Here is a 22,879-nt window from a genome sequence, read left to right as displayed (position 1 = left end):
TTCTAGAACTTTGGCCTCACCCCTGAAGCATAGGTACCAGATATGAGCAGATGAAATTTACCTTGCAATCTCAGTAACCGCTAACTTCTCAGAAGTAGGGATCATCTCAGTAAGCCTGAGCATCTTAGTAAATAAAGATGGCTTCATTCTTATCTCTCACGATATGATGATTACTTAGTGGAACATAACCATTTAATTCTGAAATGTTATATTTTGTATGGATGGTTTGCTTTTAAATGATAAGACTTAATTGATTAGCATTCATAAGTAACTGTCAGCACAGTGCGGCATTAATAAAATCGGAAGTCAACTCTTAAAAATAAACCAACTGCAGGGCGCCTGGGTGGCTCAGTTGTTAAGCATCTGCCTTTGGCTCAGGTCATGATCCCAGGGTCCTGGAATCGAGTCCCACATGGGGCTCCCTGCTCGGCGGGAAGCCTGCTTCTCCCTCTCCCACTCCCCCTGCTTGTGTTCGCTCTCTCGCTGTGTCTCTCTCTGTCAAATAAATAAAATCTTTAAAAAATAATAATAATAATAATAATAAACCAACTGCATTATATGTGGAAAATTTTTCATCTGAGGCTACCTGGTAAAGAAACTGGTTCAGGATCAGCCAAATGAGACCTCAGAGCAATGGAAGTCTACCCAAGTTGTCAGGATTCTAGCCTCACAGCCTTTTTCAGCCATCCCTTCCTGGAAGAAGTGGTTCTATGCGGGTTAGGAGATTTAACACAGTATATTAATTAACTAGAAAACTCTATAATTTAATCTCTCATTTATTTTTCACTATAGAATCAATGTTTACCCAGCTACTGAATCTCATGATATGTCTCCTGTTAAGAACTACAGATTTTGATAAAATCTGGACAAAAGAGAACCAAACTGATCATCCATTCCTTCCTTTACTCTCCGTCCTATTTGGAAAATAAGGCCTATTTTCCTCCTCAAGACTGTTTTAAAGGCTGGAGAAGAAGAGAGACAGAAAGGAGAAAAATAAGCCACAGAAAGATGATCAGGAAGGCGTCTAAAAGCATAGCTGTTTATAGCTAGCCTCATGGAGACTCAGGAAGCATCTGCCACCCCCACCCCCTGCCCCATTCCCACTGAAGACACTTGGGCTAAGAAAAAATGAACCATGATCTTGCTCAGGTCTCAAATTACAATGACCTGCAAATTAAAATGAATCTGCTCTATCAGTTGTGTGTGTGTGTGTGAGCGCGCACGTGCACTTGCACACTCATGTCTTTTCAGAACATGAGGAGGCTTAATCAATATGGGGAATTATTATCAGATACCACAAATTGTCAGCTCTACCTTTGTTTGATGGTAGAGATAGCCTCAAACATTCCAGTTTGTGTTTGTTAAACAAGTAAACCAGAGACTACAGCTAAGCATCTTCTGTACTGGGGATGATCACCTTAATAGGAGGGACCGCGTCAAACATCTTCAGCTAAAGGAAGAACACGGAGTACTAGTTTGTTCATCGGCAGGGTCAGTCCTACAACTTGGCTGGCGCCTCTCTAGGGGAAGGTGTGAGCTCTCTAGGCTTCTTCTGTGTACTTCTTGTTGCTTAAATGTGTCTCCACTAGGGGTGTGTAGCCTTTTCGGAGTCTTCTGTACTGAAGGAAAAACAGCACCACAAAAACACCAGCCAAAGCCCCCAGCATCCCTGCGACCACCAAGAGGGTTGTGGTCCAACCTGGAGTTTCTTCAGCTGGAATTAAAGCAGAAGAGAAGGGTCTTCAACTGGGATTTTCATCAGCTGAATACTCTTAGAGACGAAAAGAATGAACCAATTTGCTTTTCACATGATTTTTGTTGATAAAGCAAAACTATACCAGCTAGAATAAAATTTATCTTCTTCCCCACCAACAATTTGTCATATCCACAATTGTTTTTCTTGAGGAAATGGCATTCCATTATTTAAATACAGCTAATTGCATGTTTTAAATTTCTTACAATAAACATACAGAATAAACCCTCCAAGGAAGTATATAACTACTTTTGTGAGTTAGAAACTCATTTGTTAAAGTGTATGCTAAAGTAGTATCTGGGGAACTGGAAATATACAACCCTCAGGTGGAGAAATTCTGCTATTGTCTCTACCTTTTTATAGGGTGATAAATGTATAAGACAGATCAGATGGGCTGTTATAACAGAAGACATTCAATAGCAGGAGCAGATGAAATTTGTACCCATTTAAAGAGTTGTGAATAAAACCTGAATCTTCCACCTGATAAATCTAATACTCGACTCAAATAATATTTTATAAGCACTCTCCACAAAATTAATGGATTTCATTTTAATGTACCTATGCCTATCTGTTGTGTCTTTTAAAAACTCTCTTATCAGCTGTTTTTTTAAAATTGTTTTAAAGATTTTATTTATTTATTTAAAAGAGAGAGAGAGAGCACAAGCAGGGGCAGGGGGTGGGAGAGAGGGAGATGGAGAAGCAGGCTCCCCGCTGAACAGGGAGCCGGACACAAGGCTCCATCCCAGGACCCTGAGATCATGACCTGAGCCAAAGGCAGACGCTTAACCGGCTGAGTCACCCAGGCTGTGTAGCCCTAGGCCAGCTATACTTAAATTCAGTTTCTCTCACCTGGGGTCTTATTCTATACCCTATACTTGCCTAAATGTAAAATCCCCCTTCTAGTTTTTCCCTCCATTCCACAGAGGGCCCTTACTCATCCTGCAGGGATTCCTCCAAGATGACTATAATTTTTCTCCTCCCGCTACAATCCAACATCTGTTGCCAGAACCATCTTCTTAAAAAACAGATGTTTATTCTGACATTTCTTTGTTCAGGAACCAAAAATGATTGTTCTTTTAATTGTGGTAAGATACACATGACATATATTTAACCATCGTAGTCATTTTTAAGTGCTCCAGTCCAAGCATTAGTGCATTCACAGTGTTCTGCCACCGTCACCACTATGGGACTTTTTCAACCTGCAAAACTTAAATAATATCTCCCCAGTACCCCAGCCCTGCAGCCTCTGCAACCCCCTTTCTACTTTCTGTCTCTATAAATTTGACTACTCTAGAGACCTCACATAAGGGGAATCATACAGTTTTTGTTGTTTTGTGACTGGCTTTTTCATTTAGCATAATATCTTCAAGACTCATGCATGTCATAGCATATGACAGGATTTCCTTCCTTTTTAAGGCCACATAATATTCCATCTGTGCATACACCACACTTGGTTTATCCATTCAGCTATCAATGGACATTGACTTTTCTTTTGTCTATTGTGAATAATGCTGCTATGAACAGAGGTTTACAGATAATCTGTTTGGGTACTTGCTTTCAATTCTCTGCTGGATCATAAGGTAATCTGATGTTCAATTTTTTGAGGAGCTTCCATATTGTTTTCCACAGAGGCTGCGTACCACCCTGCATTCCTACCAGCAGTGCACGAGGCCTCCAATTACCCCGCAGCCTCATCAGCACTTATTACCCACTGCTTGGTCAGTAATAACCATCCTAATGGGTGGAAAGCGGCATCTCATTGTGGTTTCTGCCTAGTTTTTAAGGCCCTCTGTAACCAGGCTCTTTTCACAGATCCAGATTTAATTCAGGGATTCTTCTTCCCAAGGCTTCTCCAGCCAGGCTTCTTCACGCAGTCCTCTACACAGACTACACCTTTCACAGCACTGTTCCCTGCCCTTCTTCAATTTAACATGCTCTCTTCTCTCTGCCTCCCCTACAGAAGATCCATCATCTCTTTGAATCTGACTACAGACCCCTCCCCTTCAAGAAGTCTTTCCCAAAATTGGACAGCCACATGCAGAAGAATGAAACTGGACCATTTTCTTACACTACACACAAAAATAGACTCAAAATGGATGAAAGACCTAAATGTGAGACAGGAGTCCATCAAAATCCTGGAGGAAAACACAGGCAGCAACCTCTTTGATCTCAGCCGCAGCAACTTCTTCCTAGAAACATCGTGGAAGGCAAGGGAAGCAAGGGCAAAAATGAACTATTGGGACTTCATCAAGATAAAAAGCTTCTGCACAGCAAAGGAAACAGTCAACAAAATCAAAGGACAACAGACAGAATGGGAGAAGATATTTGCAAATGACATATCAGATAAAGGGCTAGTATCCAAAGTCTATAAAGAACTTATCAAACTCAACACCCAAAGAACAAATAATCCAATCAAGAAATAGGCAGAAGACATGAACACACATTTCTGCAAAGAAGACATACAAATGGCCAACAGATGCATGAAGAAGTGTTCAACATCATTCGGCATCAGGGAGATACAAATCAAAACTTCAATGAGATACCACCTCACACCAGTCAGAATGGCTAGAATTAACAAGTCAGGAAACGACAGATGTTGGTGAGGATGTGGAGAAAGGGGAACCCTCCTACACAGTTGGTGGGAATGCCAGCTGGTGCAGCCACTCTGGAAAACAGTATGAAAATTCCTCAAAAAGTTGAAAATAGAGCTACCCTACAACCCAGCAATTGTACTACTGGGTATTTACCCCAAAGATACAAATGTAGAGGTCCAAAGGGGTATGTGCACCCCAATGTTTATAGCAGCAATGTCCACAGTAGCCAAACTATGGAAAGAGCCAAGATGTCCATTGACAGATGAATGGATAAAGAAGGTGTGGTATATACATACAATGGAATATTTTGCAGCCATAAAAAAAATGAAATCTTGCCATTTGCAACAACATGGATGGAACTAGAGGGTATTATGCTAGGTGAAATAAGTCAGAGAAAGTCAGAGAAAGACAAGTATCATATGATCTCACTGATAAGAATTTGAGAAACAAGACAGAGGATCATAGGGGAAGGGAGGGAAAAATGAAACAAGATGAAACCAGAGAGGGAAACAAACCATTAAGAGACTTTTAATCTCAGGAAACAAACTGAGGGTTGCTGGAGTGTGGGGGGGGTGGGTGGGAGGGATGGGGTGGCTGGGTGATGGACATTGAGGAGGGTATGTACTATGGTGAGCACTGTGAATTGTGTAAGACTGATGAATCACAGATCTGTACTTCTGAAAAAAAAATAATACATTATATGTTAAAAAACAAAAGAAGATAATAGGAAGGGGAAAATGAAAGGGGGCAAATCGGAGGGGGAGATGAACCATGAGAAACTATGGACTCTAAGAAACAAATTGGGTTTTAGTGGGGAGGTGGGTGGGGGGATGGGTTAGCCTGGTGATGGGTGTTAAGGAGGGCACATACTGCATGGAGCACTGGGTGTTATACGCAAACAATGAATCATGGAACACTACATCAAAAACTAATGATGTAGTGTATGGTGACTAACATAACATAATAAAATAAAATTTAAAAAATAAAAAAAAGAAGCCTTTCCCAAATGCCCCACTTCCTTCTCCAAACTTCAGCTATAGTTATGTCTCTCTAGGCAAGATTGTAAATTTCTTTGTCAGACCAATACGTGAAACATGAATTTGTGTCTCCTAATGAGTTAACACATTCTGGGCAAATTCAGACTCTCAGTCTACACCTGTTAATTAGCTGATGTCGGAGGAATGGAAGTAGGGGCAAATGCACATCCCAAACTTTGTGATTGTTACTATGTTCAATTCCAGAGAAAAGAGAATGAAGTTTCAAAAAGATATCTCAGTTGTCCTGAGAAAGGAAACTTTAAATCAATAAGGAAAACAAGCAAAGTTGCAGGACTAGAAGGAAAAGCAAGGGACAGATTCCAGGGCTTAAAAGACTGAAGTCAGAGAGAGAGAGAGAGAGAGAGAGAGAGAGAGAGAGGGAGATGTCAGCTCACAGGTCATTATGATTACACCATAGGCAGAGATTTAGGGAAGATGGAATAGACACAAGTGGAGAAAACTCACCAGCAGATGGGCTGTGTGTTTTTTTTTGGGTTCTGGACAAAATAAGATATTTTTTATTATTTTGTCTTTTCTTTCTCAACCTGTCCTAAGATTGTTTAAACGGCCCATGGAGCTATATTGGGGCTTGGGCAAATAGAAAAATATGTGCCCATATATATACTAATCAAAATATCCTGCCATATTTTTAACCAAGTGGAAAAAAGCTAATAAAATATCTACAGTGTAAAAACATGACTTGAAGAACTTTAATTAAGAACACATATACGTGAAGCCCCATGCAGCCCAGTCTGTTGGCAGGCCAACATCAACCTCATAAACCCACCCAACAGGGCTGGTATGGGCTAATTGGAAATAACTGGTCTCATTACAAAATAATGCAGGGTTGAATAAGCAACAATAACAACCGCCTGTCTTTATTTAAAATCTTGATAGTGTATTCATCTTTTTTGCTTTAATTTTGATTTTAAGAAAATATTACATTACATTATTGTTTATCTCAATTACTGAATTTTTTGGTCTCGCCTTGAACTTTGTGCTCAGGGCAAGTGCTACACTCGCTTCACCCTGAACCAAGCCCTTCCTTCAAATGATGATTCTCCAAGTCCTGATGACCTCCATCCACATGTGGCTAGTGCATTTTGATTTTATTGGCTAGACATTTCAAACCAGTTTCTTATTAATTCAGATTATTTATTTATTATATATTTATTATATGCTATTATTTATTAATTCAGTCATCAAACTAGTCCCTTTTCTGATATTTAATTGGTAGTTTAAAGGCTCATTTTGTTTAATATATATATTCTAGAAAATTGCTAATAAAATTAATTAGTACTGAGTACTGAGTACTTGAATATAAGGTCTTGGTTTGCATTTTTGAAAAGAAAGAAAGGTCCTTCAGAAGATGAATGGATTATCCCCATACAAGTTGTATTTGTTACCTGGCAGATCAATGGCATAGCTATAGCCAAGTTGGTCTGCAGTTAAAAAGAATTCCTCATTCGTCACCGGAGGGAAGAAAGGAACCATGTTATACATCCGATTGTGACCAATGGGTGCCAGTTCCTGAGGCCAAGCATCCACAGAAGGATTGGATCTTTTCATCCACTCATCAAAAATGGCGTCGGTAAAGGAATGAAGTACCTGCAAGACAATTGAACATGGCATTTGACATTGATCTGTCTGTCCCAATCAGGCCAATCTCATTGGAGCTTTCTCTAAAGTGGAATGGGGTTCTTCTGGACATGAGGATCTTCTCTATACCCAACCGTGTCTTAGTGACATCCCCACTGACATTTTTAGTTACGTTTTCAAGGCTGCCTGGCATCTCTCCAAACAGGATCATCAACCCCTTGTCAAGTGAACAAATGAAAGTTCATTTGCAGATTTAACACTGGTTTGGGAACAGCGGATGCCTTTCCTAAGTGGGTGTTAATTATTAAGTTGGAGAGAAGGGCAAGTATAAGATAGATATCTTTGGTTTTGGTGGGTTTTTTTAAAGATTTTTTATTTATTTATTTGAGAGAGAGAATGAGAGAGAGAGAGCACATGAGAGGAGGGAGGGTCAGAGGGAGAAGCAGACTCCCTGCTGAGCAGGGAGCCCGATGCGGGGACTCGATCCCGGAACTCCAGGATCATGACCTGAGCCGAAGGCAGTGGCTCAACCAACTGAGCCACCCAGGCGCCCTGGTTTTGGTTTTAACAGAAGAGGAAGAAGAGGCTGTGTTTAACGATATTGAAACACAAATGGAGAGAAAGGAAGGGAAGGGAAGGGAAGGGAAGGGAAGGGAAGGGAAGGGGAGGGGAGGGGAGGGGAGGGGAGGGGAGGGGAGGGGAGGGAAGGGGAGGGGAGGGAAGGGAAGGGGAGGGAAGGGGAGGGGAGGGAAGGGGAGGGGAGGGAAGGGGAGGGAAGGGGAGGGAGGAAGGAGAGAGGGAAGGAGGTGGGGAGGTAGGAAAGAAGGAAGGAAAAAAATCTCCAAAATGGGTTTTCAGATTTTTCCCAGCAGGACAACCCTTCTATGTACTCATTTCATAACACTCTCATTTGAATTTTCAGTGTTAGGCCAGCAAAAGAAAGTCTAAAAAATGGTGTGATGTGCGCGGTGCTCATTTTTATTTTCTCAAGGAAGTTATTACAATCCTTCTCAATTACAGCAATTATTATATGTTTTAAAATATTAACAGCAAAATTTCCACATTTATAGCCCCAATTTTGCAACACAACATAAATGTGAGAGTTCAGCCCAACTTTAATGCTGGGTTCCTCTTTTATTTCTAGGCTGTAAGTTCAAGGACCTAGGGACACTGTTCCCTTCTCTTCCCCTGGGTCCCAAGTGCTGTCATCCCGGAGCCTGTCATATGGGGATTGGGGAGTACTTATTCCAATAAATGCTTATCAAATGAATTCATGAATTCATTCACCCTTATTCCTTGTACTCCAATTAGAGCACTGGCCAAATTATACTATAACTTGTTACTATTTTCTTTAACAACACCCTTAACTCCTAAAGGTCAGAGATCGGGTCTTTTTACCTTTGAAGCATCAGCTTAGCATGCAACCTGGACAGAGCTGATGTTTAAATAAGAATTTGTTGTCTGAAGACTGTGCCATGCAAAGTAGTTTTGTCTTTTGTACAATTCAACTAAAGAGGCCCCTTTCTATCTGGTGCTGTTTCCTCAACTTGCAATCCCATTTCTTCTGTTTTCTGGCATCAGTCTATCTAAGACCAATGCAATGGTGCCTGCCCCGAAGAATGTTGCCCTCATCAGGCAACAGCAAGAACTTTCTACCTATATTGTCTCGCATGGCTACATATAAGATAGTCAAAAGAATCAAGTGATTTACTCAAGGAGCTTTTTCCCGAAGGCATTTTTACAGTTCATGGCAGAGACAATCATCTTAAAAACAAAAACATCAAATTTTAAGACCTGGGCTTTTACAGAGATAAAAGATTTTTTTTCCTACTTCTAAAATCTTAGATTTGAGTAACAAAATTGAAGCTCCAAAGAAATAAAGGTATAATGTTTATTGCAGAAGCAACAACTTTGGAAGACATGTGAAAATGCAAGTGATCAATGTTTCCTACAAGGAGAGCTTAAAGAAAGTCATCAGCCCTGGAAAAAGAGCTAAGTGTTAGTTATGGGTGTAGGTCGCCAAAAACGTACCTCACGTTCTGAATCCTGGGAACTCCAGATAAGGTTAGAAGGTTCCCATACAGGGAAGTTGTGCTTCATCCTCCAGCCGTAGCCTGGGGAGCCTGCCAGTTTCAAATAGAACTTTTGCCACGAACATGGAGCCCAAGCAGTAGAGGCTGAATGCCTAAGGATAATATGCACTATTTGTTGCTTACCAAATATCCACTCCCTTTTTCCTCCGTAACTTCCTTTTTTTTTTTTTTTTTTTGAGTGAAGCAATGTATCAAACTATCACTGAGATTGAACTAGGAGTCACTGAATGGGACTTCCAAGAAAGCTCTTTAAAGGTGGAGGTCTCAGCTTAAAAGTGACCCTTTTCCCCTTTCCATTTATCCTTGCTGTTTCCTGGAACATGGATGTGATGGTTGGAGTTGCAGCAGCGATCTTAATTGCTAATTAACAAAGTTAGGAAAAGAAGCCACTCACCAAGGGTGGTAGAGCAAAAACACAGAAGGGTCTGTGATGACTCTGGAGATACAATACCAGCCCCGGACTACCCGCCACTGGGGATCTTTTACATTAAGAGAAAAATACACCTCTTTTTTTGTTTGGGCTTCTATAACGGGTTTTCTGTTCCAAGCAGCTGAACCAAATCCTAAGTGATACACAGAAAAAGTACCTAGGGGTGTACCAGAGTGTATTTTCCAAAGGTCACACAGTATCTCCTGAGCTTTTAGATACTGTCTAAGTTCAAGTCAGAGATCAAATTCTGATTAGAAAAAGAGACAAGGGACCCTTAGGACACAGGAAGATCCAGATTCAGTGCTGCAAGAAGCAAATAACTTCTGGAAAACACCAGAATTCACCCAGTACAAAGCATAAATAATTAAGGAGGGGACAAGACTCAGCAGCAATTCATAATTTGGAGAGATAAAAGAACAGGGAAAAATAATAAGGAGAGATTATAGGTCCCAGAAGGGCTATAAAACATTGTACAATAAATGCTCTAGTAGGAACTATATACAGAGCACCCAATTTATAGAATGTAGTAAAAGAGGTTAGTGTGTGCCAAGAAGATGCAAAGAACGCAATAAACAAAATACTGCAAGCAATAACGTATCCACAGCCATAAAGAGAAGTGGTGCAGCCTGTAGAATAGATATTTTTGTTAGAGTTGTGAACATTGCTCCAAAACAAGATACCCTGAATTGCTCTTGAGAAACTAATAGTATCTTGGTTTCACATTAGTCAAAAATGAGCTCAGTTAATGTCTCTGTAAAGGCTAAATGTAATTGGAGGGTAATAAATAAAAGCAAAAGTAAAGTAACAGTATACTATGGTTGCTTTATATCTGCTATAGAGATACATAGTTATATTTGGGTACTAAAAATTGAGTGCTTCAGAAATGAGGTTACAAATTTGGTTCACAAACCCATTCTATCTTGTTCCAACACATAAGGATAGGTACAGGAAGAAAAAAACTTTCACCTTGGAGGCAGTGTTGAAGAAAGTGTGATTCTATGGGCTTTCAAGGTAAACATGTTTAAATGCAACCCTTGCAGGAAAAAAAAAAAAAATCAATCAATCAATGGCTATTGTGCTGGAAGGCATAAAGAAACTTGAATAAAATATAGGGAAAGTGTGCACATCTTTTTCAGGATCACTGGGGGATAAAGTTACTATCAAACTTAACCTTAACTTAGATGTCTGCACAATCAGATTCCTGCCATAATGGCCACAGACACCAGTACATCACCAAAGACCAGCACACTGTGGTGTTCACCACTTGAGTTCATGTGTTCCTGTCTAGAAGACATCATTCATGGTCAGAGTGAGTCTTATTGTGATAATGTTCTGCTCCTCTGAGAACTCATATATGATCACTCAGAAATCACACAACAGACACCCAGTTTCATATGGGAGGTTCCATTTAAAACTTAAGGTAGGGATGCCTGGGTGGCTCAGTCAGTTAGGCTTCTGCCTTCAGCTCAGGTCATGATCCCAGGGGCCTGGGATTGAGACCCACGTTGGGCTCCCTGCTCAGCAGGGAGCCTGCTTCTCTCTCTCCCTCTACCCTCCCCACTCATGCTCTCTCTCTCTCTCAAATAAAGAAATAAAATCTTTAAAAAAAAAGAAAAGAAAAGGTACCCTTTTTACATATGTTTGTATAATAACATTGTATACAAAATATAAATAAGTATACACAAAATATATGCAATATACATTGTATGTAAGATATATTAGCATGTATATAAAAAGAAATATCAGTTATGTATGGCGGCAGATGGTACCTAGACTAATTGTGATGACTGTTTTTGCGATATATACAAATATTGAATCATTACGTTGTACACCTGAAACTAACTTAATTTTATATGCCGGTTATATCTCAATTTAGAAAAGAAATATCATTTGAGCCCTTGAGGAAGAAAGCTTATACTTTAAGGATTAAACTTTGAACACATGCAAAAAGAGGACTATAAGAGGTTCTGCTATTAGTACGACAACTTTAAAAGAAGTCACTGGTTCAGCATATGTCATAAGCAGGTGGGAGAGAGAAAACCAGGGGATGTCAGAAGAGATTCTAGATAAGAACTGAGATACTCCCAGGCCATTCATGTCTAAGGAATTACCAAAGCCCTAGGAGAAAGGAACCCAAATCAATGCTATAACCACTTTAGATTTGTATACAAATGTGGTTTGTCATTATACTACTTAATTTCATCAATGACAAAGAGTATGCAGTTCATCTCTTAGTATAGGTTTAGTTCTTCTCAATAGAACATGGGTTTATCCTTACAAAGTTTAGAGTTGAAAAGAATTTCTTCAGGTGCCATTTAGCCCCTGTCAAGTTAAAAAACCAAACTATCCCCTAGACCAAGAGTATAGAAATCCTGCCACCCTGGGATGCTCTGCCCAAGCAGAGGGCCAGCCACCATCTCCAATACCTCAGCTCTTACAAAATTCACCAAGGTGTCACATTCCTTAGGAATTATTAACTTTATCTCAGTTGTTTAAAAATACATACATTAAATAAATAAACGTAACATTATTCAACCTTCTGGAGGGCAATTTGGCAGTATCTACTGACATTTCAAATGCATTTATTTAATCTTTGACCTGGTAATTCTATTCTCTTGACTTACTCTACATGTTCATGCGCTGAAGCATTGTTTGCCAAGCAAGAGATTAGAAACCACCTACATGCCCATTGACAGAAAACTGGCTAAAATTTTCAGGATAAAGCCACAGTATAGAATACTATACAGCCATAAAAAAAGGAATGGAATGGCCTTTATGAACTGATATGGAATGATTTAGAAAAAGTAAAAAATAAAAATAATGAAGTCACAGATGTGTCTATAGTGTGCTGCCATTCAGAAAACATATTTGCTTGTATATTTATAAAATGAATCTGGAAGAATAGGGAAAAATGGTAATTACTAGCTGGGAGATGGTAGTGATACAAAGACTTCATTTTATGTCTTTTATATTTGAACCCCTTATGTGCATTATCTATTTTAAAATTTTGAAAAGAGAGTATTTAGGAAACGATGTAACAACCTAAACAGTTTGCCTTATAAGTACAATTGTACAAACATAGAATAGGAGAGGAAATAAGCAGAAAATTGAGATGGAATTACAGACAATTAAAAATCTTTTTGCCAAGGTGCCTGTGTGGCTCAGTCAGTTAAGCATCTGCCTTCAGCTCAAGTCATGATTCCAGGGTCCCAGGATCGAGCCCCGCATCAGGCTCCCCGCTCAGTGGGGTGTCTGCTTCTCCCCCTGGTCTTCCCCCCTCTCATGCTCTCTCTCTCTCTCTCTCTCTCTCACTCACTCGCCCTCAAATAAATAAATACAATCTTTTAAAAAAACCTTTTTGCCAATATTTCTGTAACTCTAAATCATTAAAAACTGTTAAACTATTAAAAAATTAAAAATTAATATAAAACAATGTTAATTTAAATACTGAAGGTGTTAGCCTAATTATACTTTTCCTTTTTTTCTTAAGATTTATTTATTTGGGGGGGAGGATTAGAGAGAGAGAGAAAACCTCCAGCAGATTACCTGCTGAGCGAGGAGCCTGATGCAAGTCTCGATCTCACAACTCTGAGATCATAACCTGATCTGAAATCAAGTTGGATGCTTAACCAACTGATATGCTTTTTCTTTTGTAAGAAAGATAAATAAAATGGATCCATTTTTAAGTGCTTCATTCTTGGGGAGAGAGAAGCAATGTCCTATATTCGTCTTTTTAAATTTTTAACTAAACTCCTACCAATTCACAAGTATTTTATACTTGTTATTATGACCTATTAATTTTACTAATTGTACTACAGCCTAGAACAGTAGAGTCAGAAGGGTATTAACTTCATGTAGTCCATTAGATTCTTGTTTTTAGAAACTCATTTTCTCTTTTCTTGCTTTTCCCCCCTAAATTAATGGACTTAATCTTACCCAACTATTAGTCATTGTTAAGAAATAAATGATGATAAGACTATGTATACGTCTTATTCCATGTATGAGTTCAGTGTATAAGATGACAAACAAACACGTGAGCTATGCAGTGAATATTAGCCGTGCAACCTATGAATCCCCTAGTCACTTAAGAATTGAAAGAATTAGAACTTGCGAAATGTACCTTTCTAAAAGAATAACATTCAAATACAGCCCTAAGAATAGTTGCTTTGAAGCTGGAAGGAAAATATTTAGTCTCTAACATTGTTTCTTTCTTGGGAGTTAACTCAACTATTTAACGTTAGGGTCTTTTGCTTTTCTTTTTTTTCCCCCCTAGATTATACCTAACTAAATTCAATACTGAAGACAGCACTACTTAGCATTTCTGTGACCGAATCATATTTTCCAGATAAATGTGTGCATGTCCTTCAATTACCTTATGAATTATTAGAACTTCAGAGATTGGTTTCAGAGTTTTTCTTGTATTTTAACATTATATTCTTTACTCGTTATTGTGATCAGATACAACTTTGCCCCTCTCTTGCTTGAAGAGATTTCAGGAAAATAATTTTAATAAATGTTGCATGCAATATATTTGCATAAACTGCCTTATGAATTTGAAATTCCAGAAGCTATCACTCTTTTAACCAAAATGCTGTAACCTGGATCTCAATATGTGCAAGAATTATTTAAGCCTAAATTGGTTTCAACATGAAACTTTATGTAAATAGCCTAAAGTAATTGTGAGTTCTGGAACTAGTGCCAAAACACTTCATAGCTGCAAAAAAAAAAAAAAAAAAGACTGTGGCTTTTCATCTGCTTATACGCACATGACAACTTATAACAAAGAAGAACAAAATTTTAAATATTAAAGGTATTAAAAGTAATGAAGGCAAGGATGATTAAATATCTAGTGCTTTGAACTACACGTAAGTCACAGAATTCCTCATCCATAAAGTCATAATGTGGCTCCCTAGAGCAGGAAGAGAAACATGACTGATAGAGGAAACATACTACAGAGAAGGGACATTAATTCCTTAGAGCAGGAGTTGGCAAACTAAGGCCTGTGGACCAAACAGAGCTCACCACCTGTTTTTTATTTCTCTCTTGTAGAGAGAGAGAGCATGAGAGAGCATGGGGTAGGGGGGCAGAGGGAGAGGGAGAGAATCCCAAGCAGGCTCCACAGTCAGCTCAGAGCCCAATGCAGGGCTCAGTCTCACGACCCTGAGATCATGACCTGAGCCAAAAATCAAGAGTCAGACACTTAACCGACTGAGCCACCCAGGCGCCCCTCACCACCTGTTTTTTAAATAAAGTTTTATTAGAACACCACACTCACTCATTCATGTATTGTCTATGACTGCTTTCATGCTACAGAGGCAGGGTTGAGTAGTTGCAACAGAGATATTGGGCCTGTAAAGCCTAAAACACTCACTATCTGCCAAGCTCTACACACAAATTGGGCATCCTCCAAAGAAGGAGATAAGATGGAATAATCCTTGAAACCTCGGGTGTTGAAAAGCAAGTTACTAGCAGCACCCTTCTTTCCTTTCGTAGGAGAGAAAGGTTGTGTGGAGACATATAATCCTGAATTTGCCAGAAGATTCTGCTGTTCTGCTCATAATATTTTGGCATACTGGATAAGGAGTACTGTGACATTTTTTCTCATGAATATGGACTGGGTGTATAAATTATATAGTTGAAAGTGTATGTTTTACAAAAATTTATTTAGAGAAATATAGTATAGATAACTAGATGTAAAGATACAGAGCAGAGAAGGGAGACACAAGTACTGCATGGCATAAGCTGATGGCTGAGATAATGGCCAGAAAAATGATGTGAAATACCCAGTTAGAACCAATAAACAAGGCAAGCATCCTACAGAAGAGCTAACACAGCTGTGGAGGTATTGCACAGAAGCCCCCACCTTGCTAGAGGCTGGGATCAAGAGTCCACATTCCTGACAACTCCTTCATGTTTTGTTACACAAATACGAGGGAAGAAACACTTTTTAGAAAAAAAGGAATAGCTCATCAACTGCTCCATGTCTGGATTTCCCACAGCTCACCCTGGCCAGGCACTCATCTATCTGGGAATCCAGAAACCTACCCAGACCTTCACACCACCAGGCAAGCTCAGAGCATTGTGAGCTATACATTTACCCTCCCTCTTCATATCTCCTTTTTTGGTACCCCGGGGGGAGATAAAAAATAATAAGTCACCTTTGAAATACCTCAGTATTCCTTTCAGTAAAATTGCCTTAGGGCGCAACTGTCTGCCATGGAGAACAAGATAAGAAACCTTAATTAAGGTTTGGAAATTCAAAGCCAACATATAGTTCTCTAATTCTTTCCCAGCGACTACCATAAAACGCATTGTTGTCTTATGATAAATTTTGTATTGTACTTGGCAGTTTCTAAAGCAGCTTTGTATTATTCTAATCTATTCAGTGTTGCATTAATGAGCACACCACTCTCCTCCAACACCAGATCAAGCCCAGTGACCAGCACTTTGCAGAGCGGGAAACAGAGGCTTCACACACTTTCAAGGAGACTCCCAAGATTGCACAATTCAGGACGAAATAAAAAAGTTATTTGACTTGTAATCCAGTGTTCTTTTGACTATGCCATGTGGCCTCCCAGGAGTCCAGAAAAACAAACTGCTAGAAACTGATGGTATGGACTGATTTATGGCCCCCTCAAATTCATGTGTTGAAACCCTAACCCGCAATGTGACTGTATTCAGAGATGGGACCTAAAAGAGGTAATTAAGGTCAAATAAGGTCATATGTGTGGGGCCCTGAGATGATAAGACTAGTGCTCTTATAAGAAGAAACCCCAGACATCTCTGCCTCTCTCCACTATGTAAGGACACGCCACCAAGAAGGCAGTGGTCTATAAGCCAGGAAGAGAGCTTTCCCCAGGAACCACATCACTCAGCACCTTGATCTTGGACTTTCAGCCTCCAGAACTGTGAGATATGAATTTCTGTTGTTTAACAGTCTATTTTATTTTTGTTACGGCAACTTGAGCAGAATAAGATACACTACTAAAATTAACATTAAAGTGAGGAAAATTCTGGAAAAAGAAAAAACCCATAAAGTGTTTGCTTACTACAATGCAATCTATACTAGATAATATTTAAACTAATTTGAATTCAAAATACTGGCAAAATAAAAAAAAGACCAGTGGTGAAATTTCTTCTTCTAATTGCTTTGAAACCATCCATTCAAGACACACAACCCTGAAGATAATGTTAAAATAGTGGATAGTGAGTTAAGTATCTATAAAGCAGAGACACTGTAGGGGTTTAGCAGCTGGAGTACGAATGTTTAAGACATCTAAAGTTTCTAAACCAACTCTGGTGAGCTGTACTTAAGGGGGGAAAAAGCAGCCCCCCCCCCCCCACGCCAGAGAGGGCCTGGCTCTATCAAGGAGGCCTTGGTGGGGACGCCTGGGTGGCTCAGTTGGTTAAGCAACTGTCTTCGGCTCAGGTCATGATCCTGGAGTCCTGGGATCCAGTGCCAGCTCGGGCTCCCTGCTCAGCAGGAAGTCTACTTCTCCCTCTGACCTCTCCCCTCTCATGCTCTCTCTCTCTCATTCTCTCTCTCAAATAAATAAATAAAAATCTTTTAAAAATATTAAATTAAAAAAAAGAGGCCTTGGTGTTCTGCGGGGCATAAGCAATCATGGAACATCAACATCAAACAAGGTCACTCTGTGACCGTGATGGATCAGGACAAAAACAAGACAACTCCATGGTTGTGTCTGAATGTAGACAAAATATGAACATTGTCCAAGCCATACAATACCTAACAAGAACATAGCCCTTTCCCGGCTATCACAAGCGACTCCCACTGCTCTACCAATTACTAAGAATTACTGGGGTACTCAATCATAGAATTGCCCCGCTTCCTGACAGCATCCAATCCAGAGCAAAGCCCTGCCTCCTTACACCCTCCCCATCTCAGCTAGCACAAGCCCAAATCCTTTTCATTCCTTTTTAGCCCCTGAGCGCCTCGCTGGGTTCCCAGTCTGTCCCAACAACAAGGAATACACCATCCTTGGTGTTACGGAACCATGGCACCACGTGCTCCACTACAGGTGCTCCTCGCAGTCTCTGGCTGGAGGGCGCTGACCAAGAACAGCTGCGATAACATGACCCCAACCTGCACCTCCCCTGTTTTGTTAGTCTCCAGAGAGCCCCTTGGTGAACAGATTTTTAAAACTAACAGAGCTTGGGATTCTTACATTATAATCCCACTGCCGAGTTTCTTTCTGTTTTTCCTTTTGTTTTAAAGTGAGACCGAAATCGGACTCAAACATATATCAAGGGAGTTGGTTCATCACATTTTGAATTTTAAAGAACCGTGAGGTTCCTCCGTAGCCAACAACAGCTCTCTCTGTACTGGCTGTATTTCCCCTCCGAGATATGAAGCTACTTAATAAATTAAGGAACATCAAATGTGGTTTTTGTATTAATTGAAGACATTTGTCATTTTTTCTGCCCAGCACTCCTTCCCCACCCTCCGTCCCCCTTCTGGCTAACACAAACTTACTTCCCCACAGGGAGCTCCCTAAAGCTGTGTGGGTTGGGGTCACACACATGCGTGGACAGTAGGGGTGAACATGTGACCTTGCTCTGGCTAATCAGAGTACCTCCTTTCCACTTGCCATACTGATTGGTTCACGGAGGGCAGGTAATCCAGGCCCGGCCAGTCCTGGGACCGTTCTCCACTACTATGGTAACGTGGCTGCTTCCGGCCCCTGCCCCACGTGCTAAGCTGGTAGCGTGCTCATTTGTGGCTGCCGATGGCTAGCTCGGTTACCACATGGAAAGAAGTTGTTCATGAAGACAGAGATAGAGTTGACATCATTTGAGCCCCCAGATTCGGCACCCCTCCGTTTCCCAGTTATTTAAGTCAATAAATTAATTTTTTTTTATCGTAAATTAGTTTGGGTAGAATCTACTCATTTGCAAACAAAAAAGAAATGACTGAATATAACTGCAAGTTTGCAAACTGACCCAAACCAATTTTTCTGTTCAGCACTACCAGGTTCTCTTACACATTGGTAGCGTCCTGCGTTTGGGGGTGGACATTGGCCATAGTCCTCACCCTCTCAAGTAAACTCGTAACCATGAAAGCAAGTTGAAGACAGGATTCTGGTAAACCTACATTGATTAGCAAGTAGCCACAGAAGGAGTAAAAGAACCCGTTCTTGTATACCCAGGGAGGTCCACGCCATCTTCTGACGAGTGTCTTACGTGGAAGATCCAGTCCAAAGTGGTCACAGTGATATTAGGACAGCAAGAACAGCTCATTTTTAGGCAGAACGCTTTGTGAGTGAGGGGGCCAGGAAGAAACACCAACAGAGCTGTGGACTTGGCGTGCTGGGTGGCTGGACTTCATGCAAGGCTCACAGTAGTTCCACCACTCATCTTCAACATCACTCATTTTATGATTGAAAAATTATTGTCATTATACTAATTTATTATATAAATTGTGCTAAATTGTGATATAATTTATAATATCACTATGCTAACTTATGAATCCACCTCTGGACTATAAACTCCTGTCTGTTGTCATTCCAAAACTAATCATCTCCAAAGCGTGGGTTTCTGAAAAGGGGACTTTAAATGCTATCTAACCACCTCTCAGGCGCAGAATAAAACGAATTTAACATTTGAATACATCCCATTGTCCACAAAGAGAATATAACACACACCAAACCTTAATCTTACTGAAAAGCAAATAAATCCAACATCTTACGTAGAAAATTTTTCATCTAGTCTGAGCCTTTGAACATACCACAAAGACAGGATCGTTGGCAGCAGAATGTGGCAAAGCGCTTGTCCCATTCAAGAAGGAATGAACCAAGTTGTGTAGGCTCATCACTTGAGAGTCCAGGATGCCATTTGCTTTATCAAACCCTTCCAGGGCATTCCTGAGAGAAAATCAGTCTGTCAGCGACAACAGTTACAATTGATAAACGTCTCTTTTTATTGTTTCCAGCCTAAATAACAGTCTTCTGACTTGAGATGGGGAAGCTCTATCATAGCTAATTAACTACAAATTAATCCCAACTTTAATGATGATCTTCTATCAGGGGAGGGAACTCTTAATCAATGCTCCTTCTGCACCTGCTCAGTTGGATTATACCTCTTTTATATACTGTATGACAATTCTATATCTTCATATCTGTCTCCCATGGCAGACTATGAAGTCCTAGAGGACACAGACTGTGTTTTCTCCAGATTTTTATTGCCAGAGCTCAGTACAATGCCCAGCACATGGTCCGTAATCAGAAATATTTTTTGAATTAACATATAATTTTATATTCCCATTCCTCAACTAAATAGACCTCCAGCTTGACCGTAACATATCCGCCATTCTAAATGCATCCCCAAATTCCACTTAACCTTGTTTTTTTCTCCTCCCCATTTTTAGGTAATTCAAATTGTCCTTATCCAAACTCAGTGATCCTCAAATTTAAGCATACATGGGAATCACTGGAGAGAAACACATATTTCATGCCCCACTTCAGAGTTTCTGATTCAGGAAGTGGGGGCTGAGTCTTCACAATTTGTGTTTCTAACCAGCTCCCAAGCGATCCCAGTTATGGTAGTCTGGGCCCCACACTTCGATAACCACTCCCTTAACTCAAATCTATAAAGTTTGCACTCCATTTCAATAGCATTTTTACTACCGTGAAAAACAAACGTATGCTCCTTTTCAAACAATCTTAAATGTCAGCCTTTATAGGACCTTTGCCACTACTCAGAGCTGTGTCCAACCCCCGCACAGACCCTGAGCTCTGCTGCACTTGGCACAACCTCTGCATTTTTCAGTTTACCCCACCTCCGCCCCAAATAACCCATCAGCTGTATAGTTTACACATAGGAAAGAGAGAATCTGGTTTGAGGGGAAGACCATGAATCTATCCACCATGTCTTTTTGGAGCCCCATTCATCTTTGCTTAAAATCTTATTTATATCCATACTTATTTCCCACAACTCTTAAAGTCTTTTTAGATGGAGCGAATTATTAGTTGGCCTTTAAATTTCAAGTATTGTGGTGTCATTGCTGTGCCATTTGGTCTGTAATACTCCTCTGAGATCTCAGACTTCAATATTAAGGTCTGATACATTTAAAAGAAAAGAAAAAGAAAGCGCATGATACGTTTAAGAGAAAAGAAAAAGAAAGCATGAGCAAATATTTTTAAATTTAATTTTATTATGTTATGTTAATCACCATACATTACATCATTAGTTTTTGATGTAGTGTTCCATGATTCATTGTTTGCGTATAACACCCAGTGCCCATGTAGTACATGCCCTCTTTAATACCCATCCCCAGGCTAACCCATCCCCCCACCCCCCTCCCCTCTAGAACCCTCAGTTTGTTTCTCAGAGTCCATAGTCTCTCATGGTTTGTCTCCCCCTCTGATTCCCCCCCCTTCATTTTTCCCTTCCTACTATCGTCTTTTTTTTTTTTTAACATATAATGTATTATTTGTTTCAGAGGTACAGGTCTGTGATTCAACAGTCTTACACAATTCACTGCACTCACCATTGCACATACCTTCCCCAATGTCTATCACCCAGCCACCCCATCCCTCCCACCCCCACCACTCCAGCAACCCTCAGTTTGTTTCCTGAAATTAAGGATTCCTCATATCAGTGAGATCATATAATACATGTCTTTCTCTGATTGACTTATTTCACTTAACATAATACCCTCTAGTTCCATCCACGTCATTGCAAACAGCAAGATTTCGGGGTTTTTTTTTTGATGGCTGCATAATATTCCTGTGTGTGTGTGTGTGTGTGTGTGTGTGTGTGTGTGTGTGTGTGTGTGTGTGTATACCACATCTTCTTTATCCATTCATCTGTTGATGGACATTGTTGCTATAAACATTGGCGTGCATGTACACCTTCAGATCTCTACATTTGTATCTTTGGGGTAAATACCTAGTAGTGCAATTGCTGGGTCGTAGGGTAGCTCTATTTTCAATTTTTTGAGGAAACTCCACACTGTTTTCCAGAGTGGCTGCACCAGCTTGCATTCCCACCAACAGTGTAGGAGGGTTCCCCTTTCTCCGCATCCGCATCAACATCTGTCATTTCCTGACTTGTTAATTTTAACCATTCTGACTGGTGTGAGGTGGTATCTCATTGAGGTTTTGATTTGGATTTCCCTGATGCCGAGCGATGTTGAGCCCTTTTTCATGTGTCTATTGGCCATTTGGATGTCTTCTTTGGAAAAATGTCGTTCGTGTCTTCTGCCCATTTTTTGATTGGATTATTTGTTCTTTGGGTGTTGAGTTTTGATAAGTTCTTTATAGATTTTGGATACTAGCCCTTTATCTGATATGTCATTTGCAAATATCTTCTCCCATTCTGTCGGTTGTCTTTTGGTTTTGTTGACTGTTTCTTTTGCTGTGAAAAAGTCTTTTGTCTTGATGAAGTCCCAATAGTTCATTTTTGCCCTTGCTTCCCTTGCCTTTGGCGATGTTTCTAGGAAGAAGTTGCTGTGGCTGAGGTTGAAGAGGTTGCCGCCTGTGTTATCCTCTAGGATTTTGAAGGACTCCTGTCTCACATTGAGGTTTTTCAACCACTTTGAGTCTATTTTTGTGTGTGGTGTAAGGAAATGGTCCAGTTTCATTCTTCTGCATGTGGCTGTCCAATTTTCCCAACACCATTTGTTGAAGAGACTGTCTTTTTTCCATTGGCCATTCTTACCTTCTTTGTCGAAGATTAGTTGATCATAGAGTTGAGGGTCCATTTCTGGGCTCTGATTCTGTTCCATTGATCTATGTGTCTATTTTTGTGCCAGTACTATACTGTCTTGATGATGGCAGCTTTGTAATAGAGCTTGAAGTCCGGAATTGTGTGCCACCAGCTTTGCTTTTCTTTTTCAACATTCCTCTGGCTATTCGGGGTCTTTTCTGGTTCCATACAAATTTTAGGATTATTTGTTCCATTTCTTTGAAAAAAGCTGACGGTATTTTGATAGGGATTGCAGTAAACATGTACATTGCTCTAGGTAGCATTGCCATCTTCACAATATTTGTTCTTCCAATCCATGAGCATGGGATGTTTTTCCATTTCTTTGTGTCTTCCTCAATTTCTTTCATGAGTATTTTATAGTTTTCTGAGTACAGATTCTTTGCCTCTTTGGTTAGATTTATTCCTAGGTATCTTATGGTTTTGGGTGCAGTTGTAAATGGGTTCCACTCCTTAATTTATCTTTCCTCTGTCTTGTTGTTGGGGTATAGAAATGCTGTTTAATGAAGTACCCTGGTGGGGTGCCTGGGTGGCTCAGTCATTAAGCATCTGCCTTCAGCTCAGGTCATGATCCCAGGGTCCTGGGATCTAGCCCCGCATGGGGATCCCTGCTCCACAGGAAACCTGCTTCTCCCTCTCCCACTGCCCCT

General features: G+C 40.2%; 1 protein-coding gene across 1 annotated transcript in view; it reads right to left on the bottom strand.

Moving 5' to 3' along the window:
- Positions 1 to 1,466: 1,466 nt before the first annotated feature.
- Positions 1,467 to 22,879, bottom strand: part of DCT (dopachrome tautomerase) — a 34,754-nt gene continuing 13,341 nt past the window's right edge. Inside the window, exons 6-8 of the mRNA XM_027590906.1 lie at positions 19,252 to 19,387; positions 6,791 to 6,992; positions 1,467 to 1,714 (exon numbers count right to left, since the gene is read on the bottom strand). Coding sequence (XP_027446707.1) covers positions 1,542 to 1,714; positions 6,791 to 6,992; positions 19,252 to 19,387 — 511 coding nt within the window. The 3' untranslated portion in view covers positions 1,467 to 1,541. The remainder of the gene's footprint in view (positions 1,715 to 6,790; positions 6,993 to 19,251; positions 19,388 to 22,879) is intronic.

This window comes from Zalophus californianus, chromosome 3, assembly GCF_009762305.2.
Source record: "Zalophus californianus isolate mZalCal1 chromosome 3, mZalCal1.pri.v2, whole genome shotgun sequence".
Taxonomy (NCBI): Eukaryota; Metazoa; Chordata; class Mammalia; order Carnivora; family Otariidae; genus Zalophus; species Zalophus californianus.
This window is presented reverse-complemented; position numbering and strand designations above follow the sequence as displayed.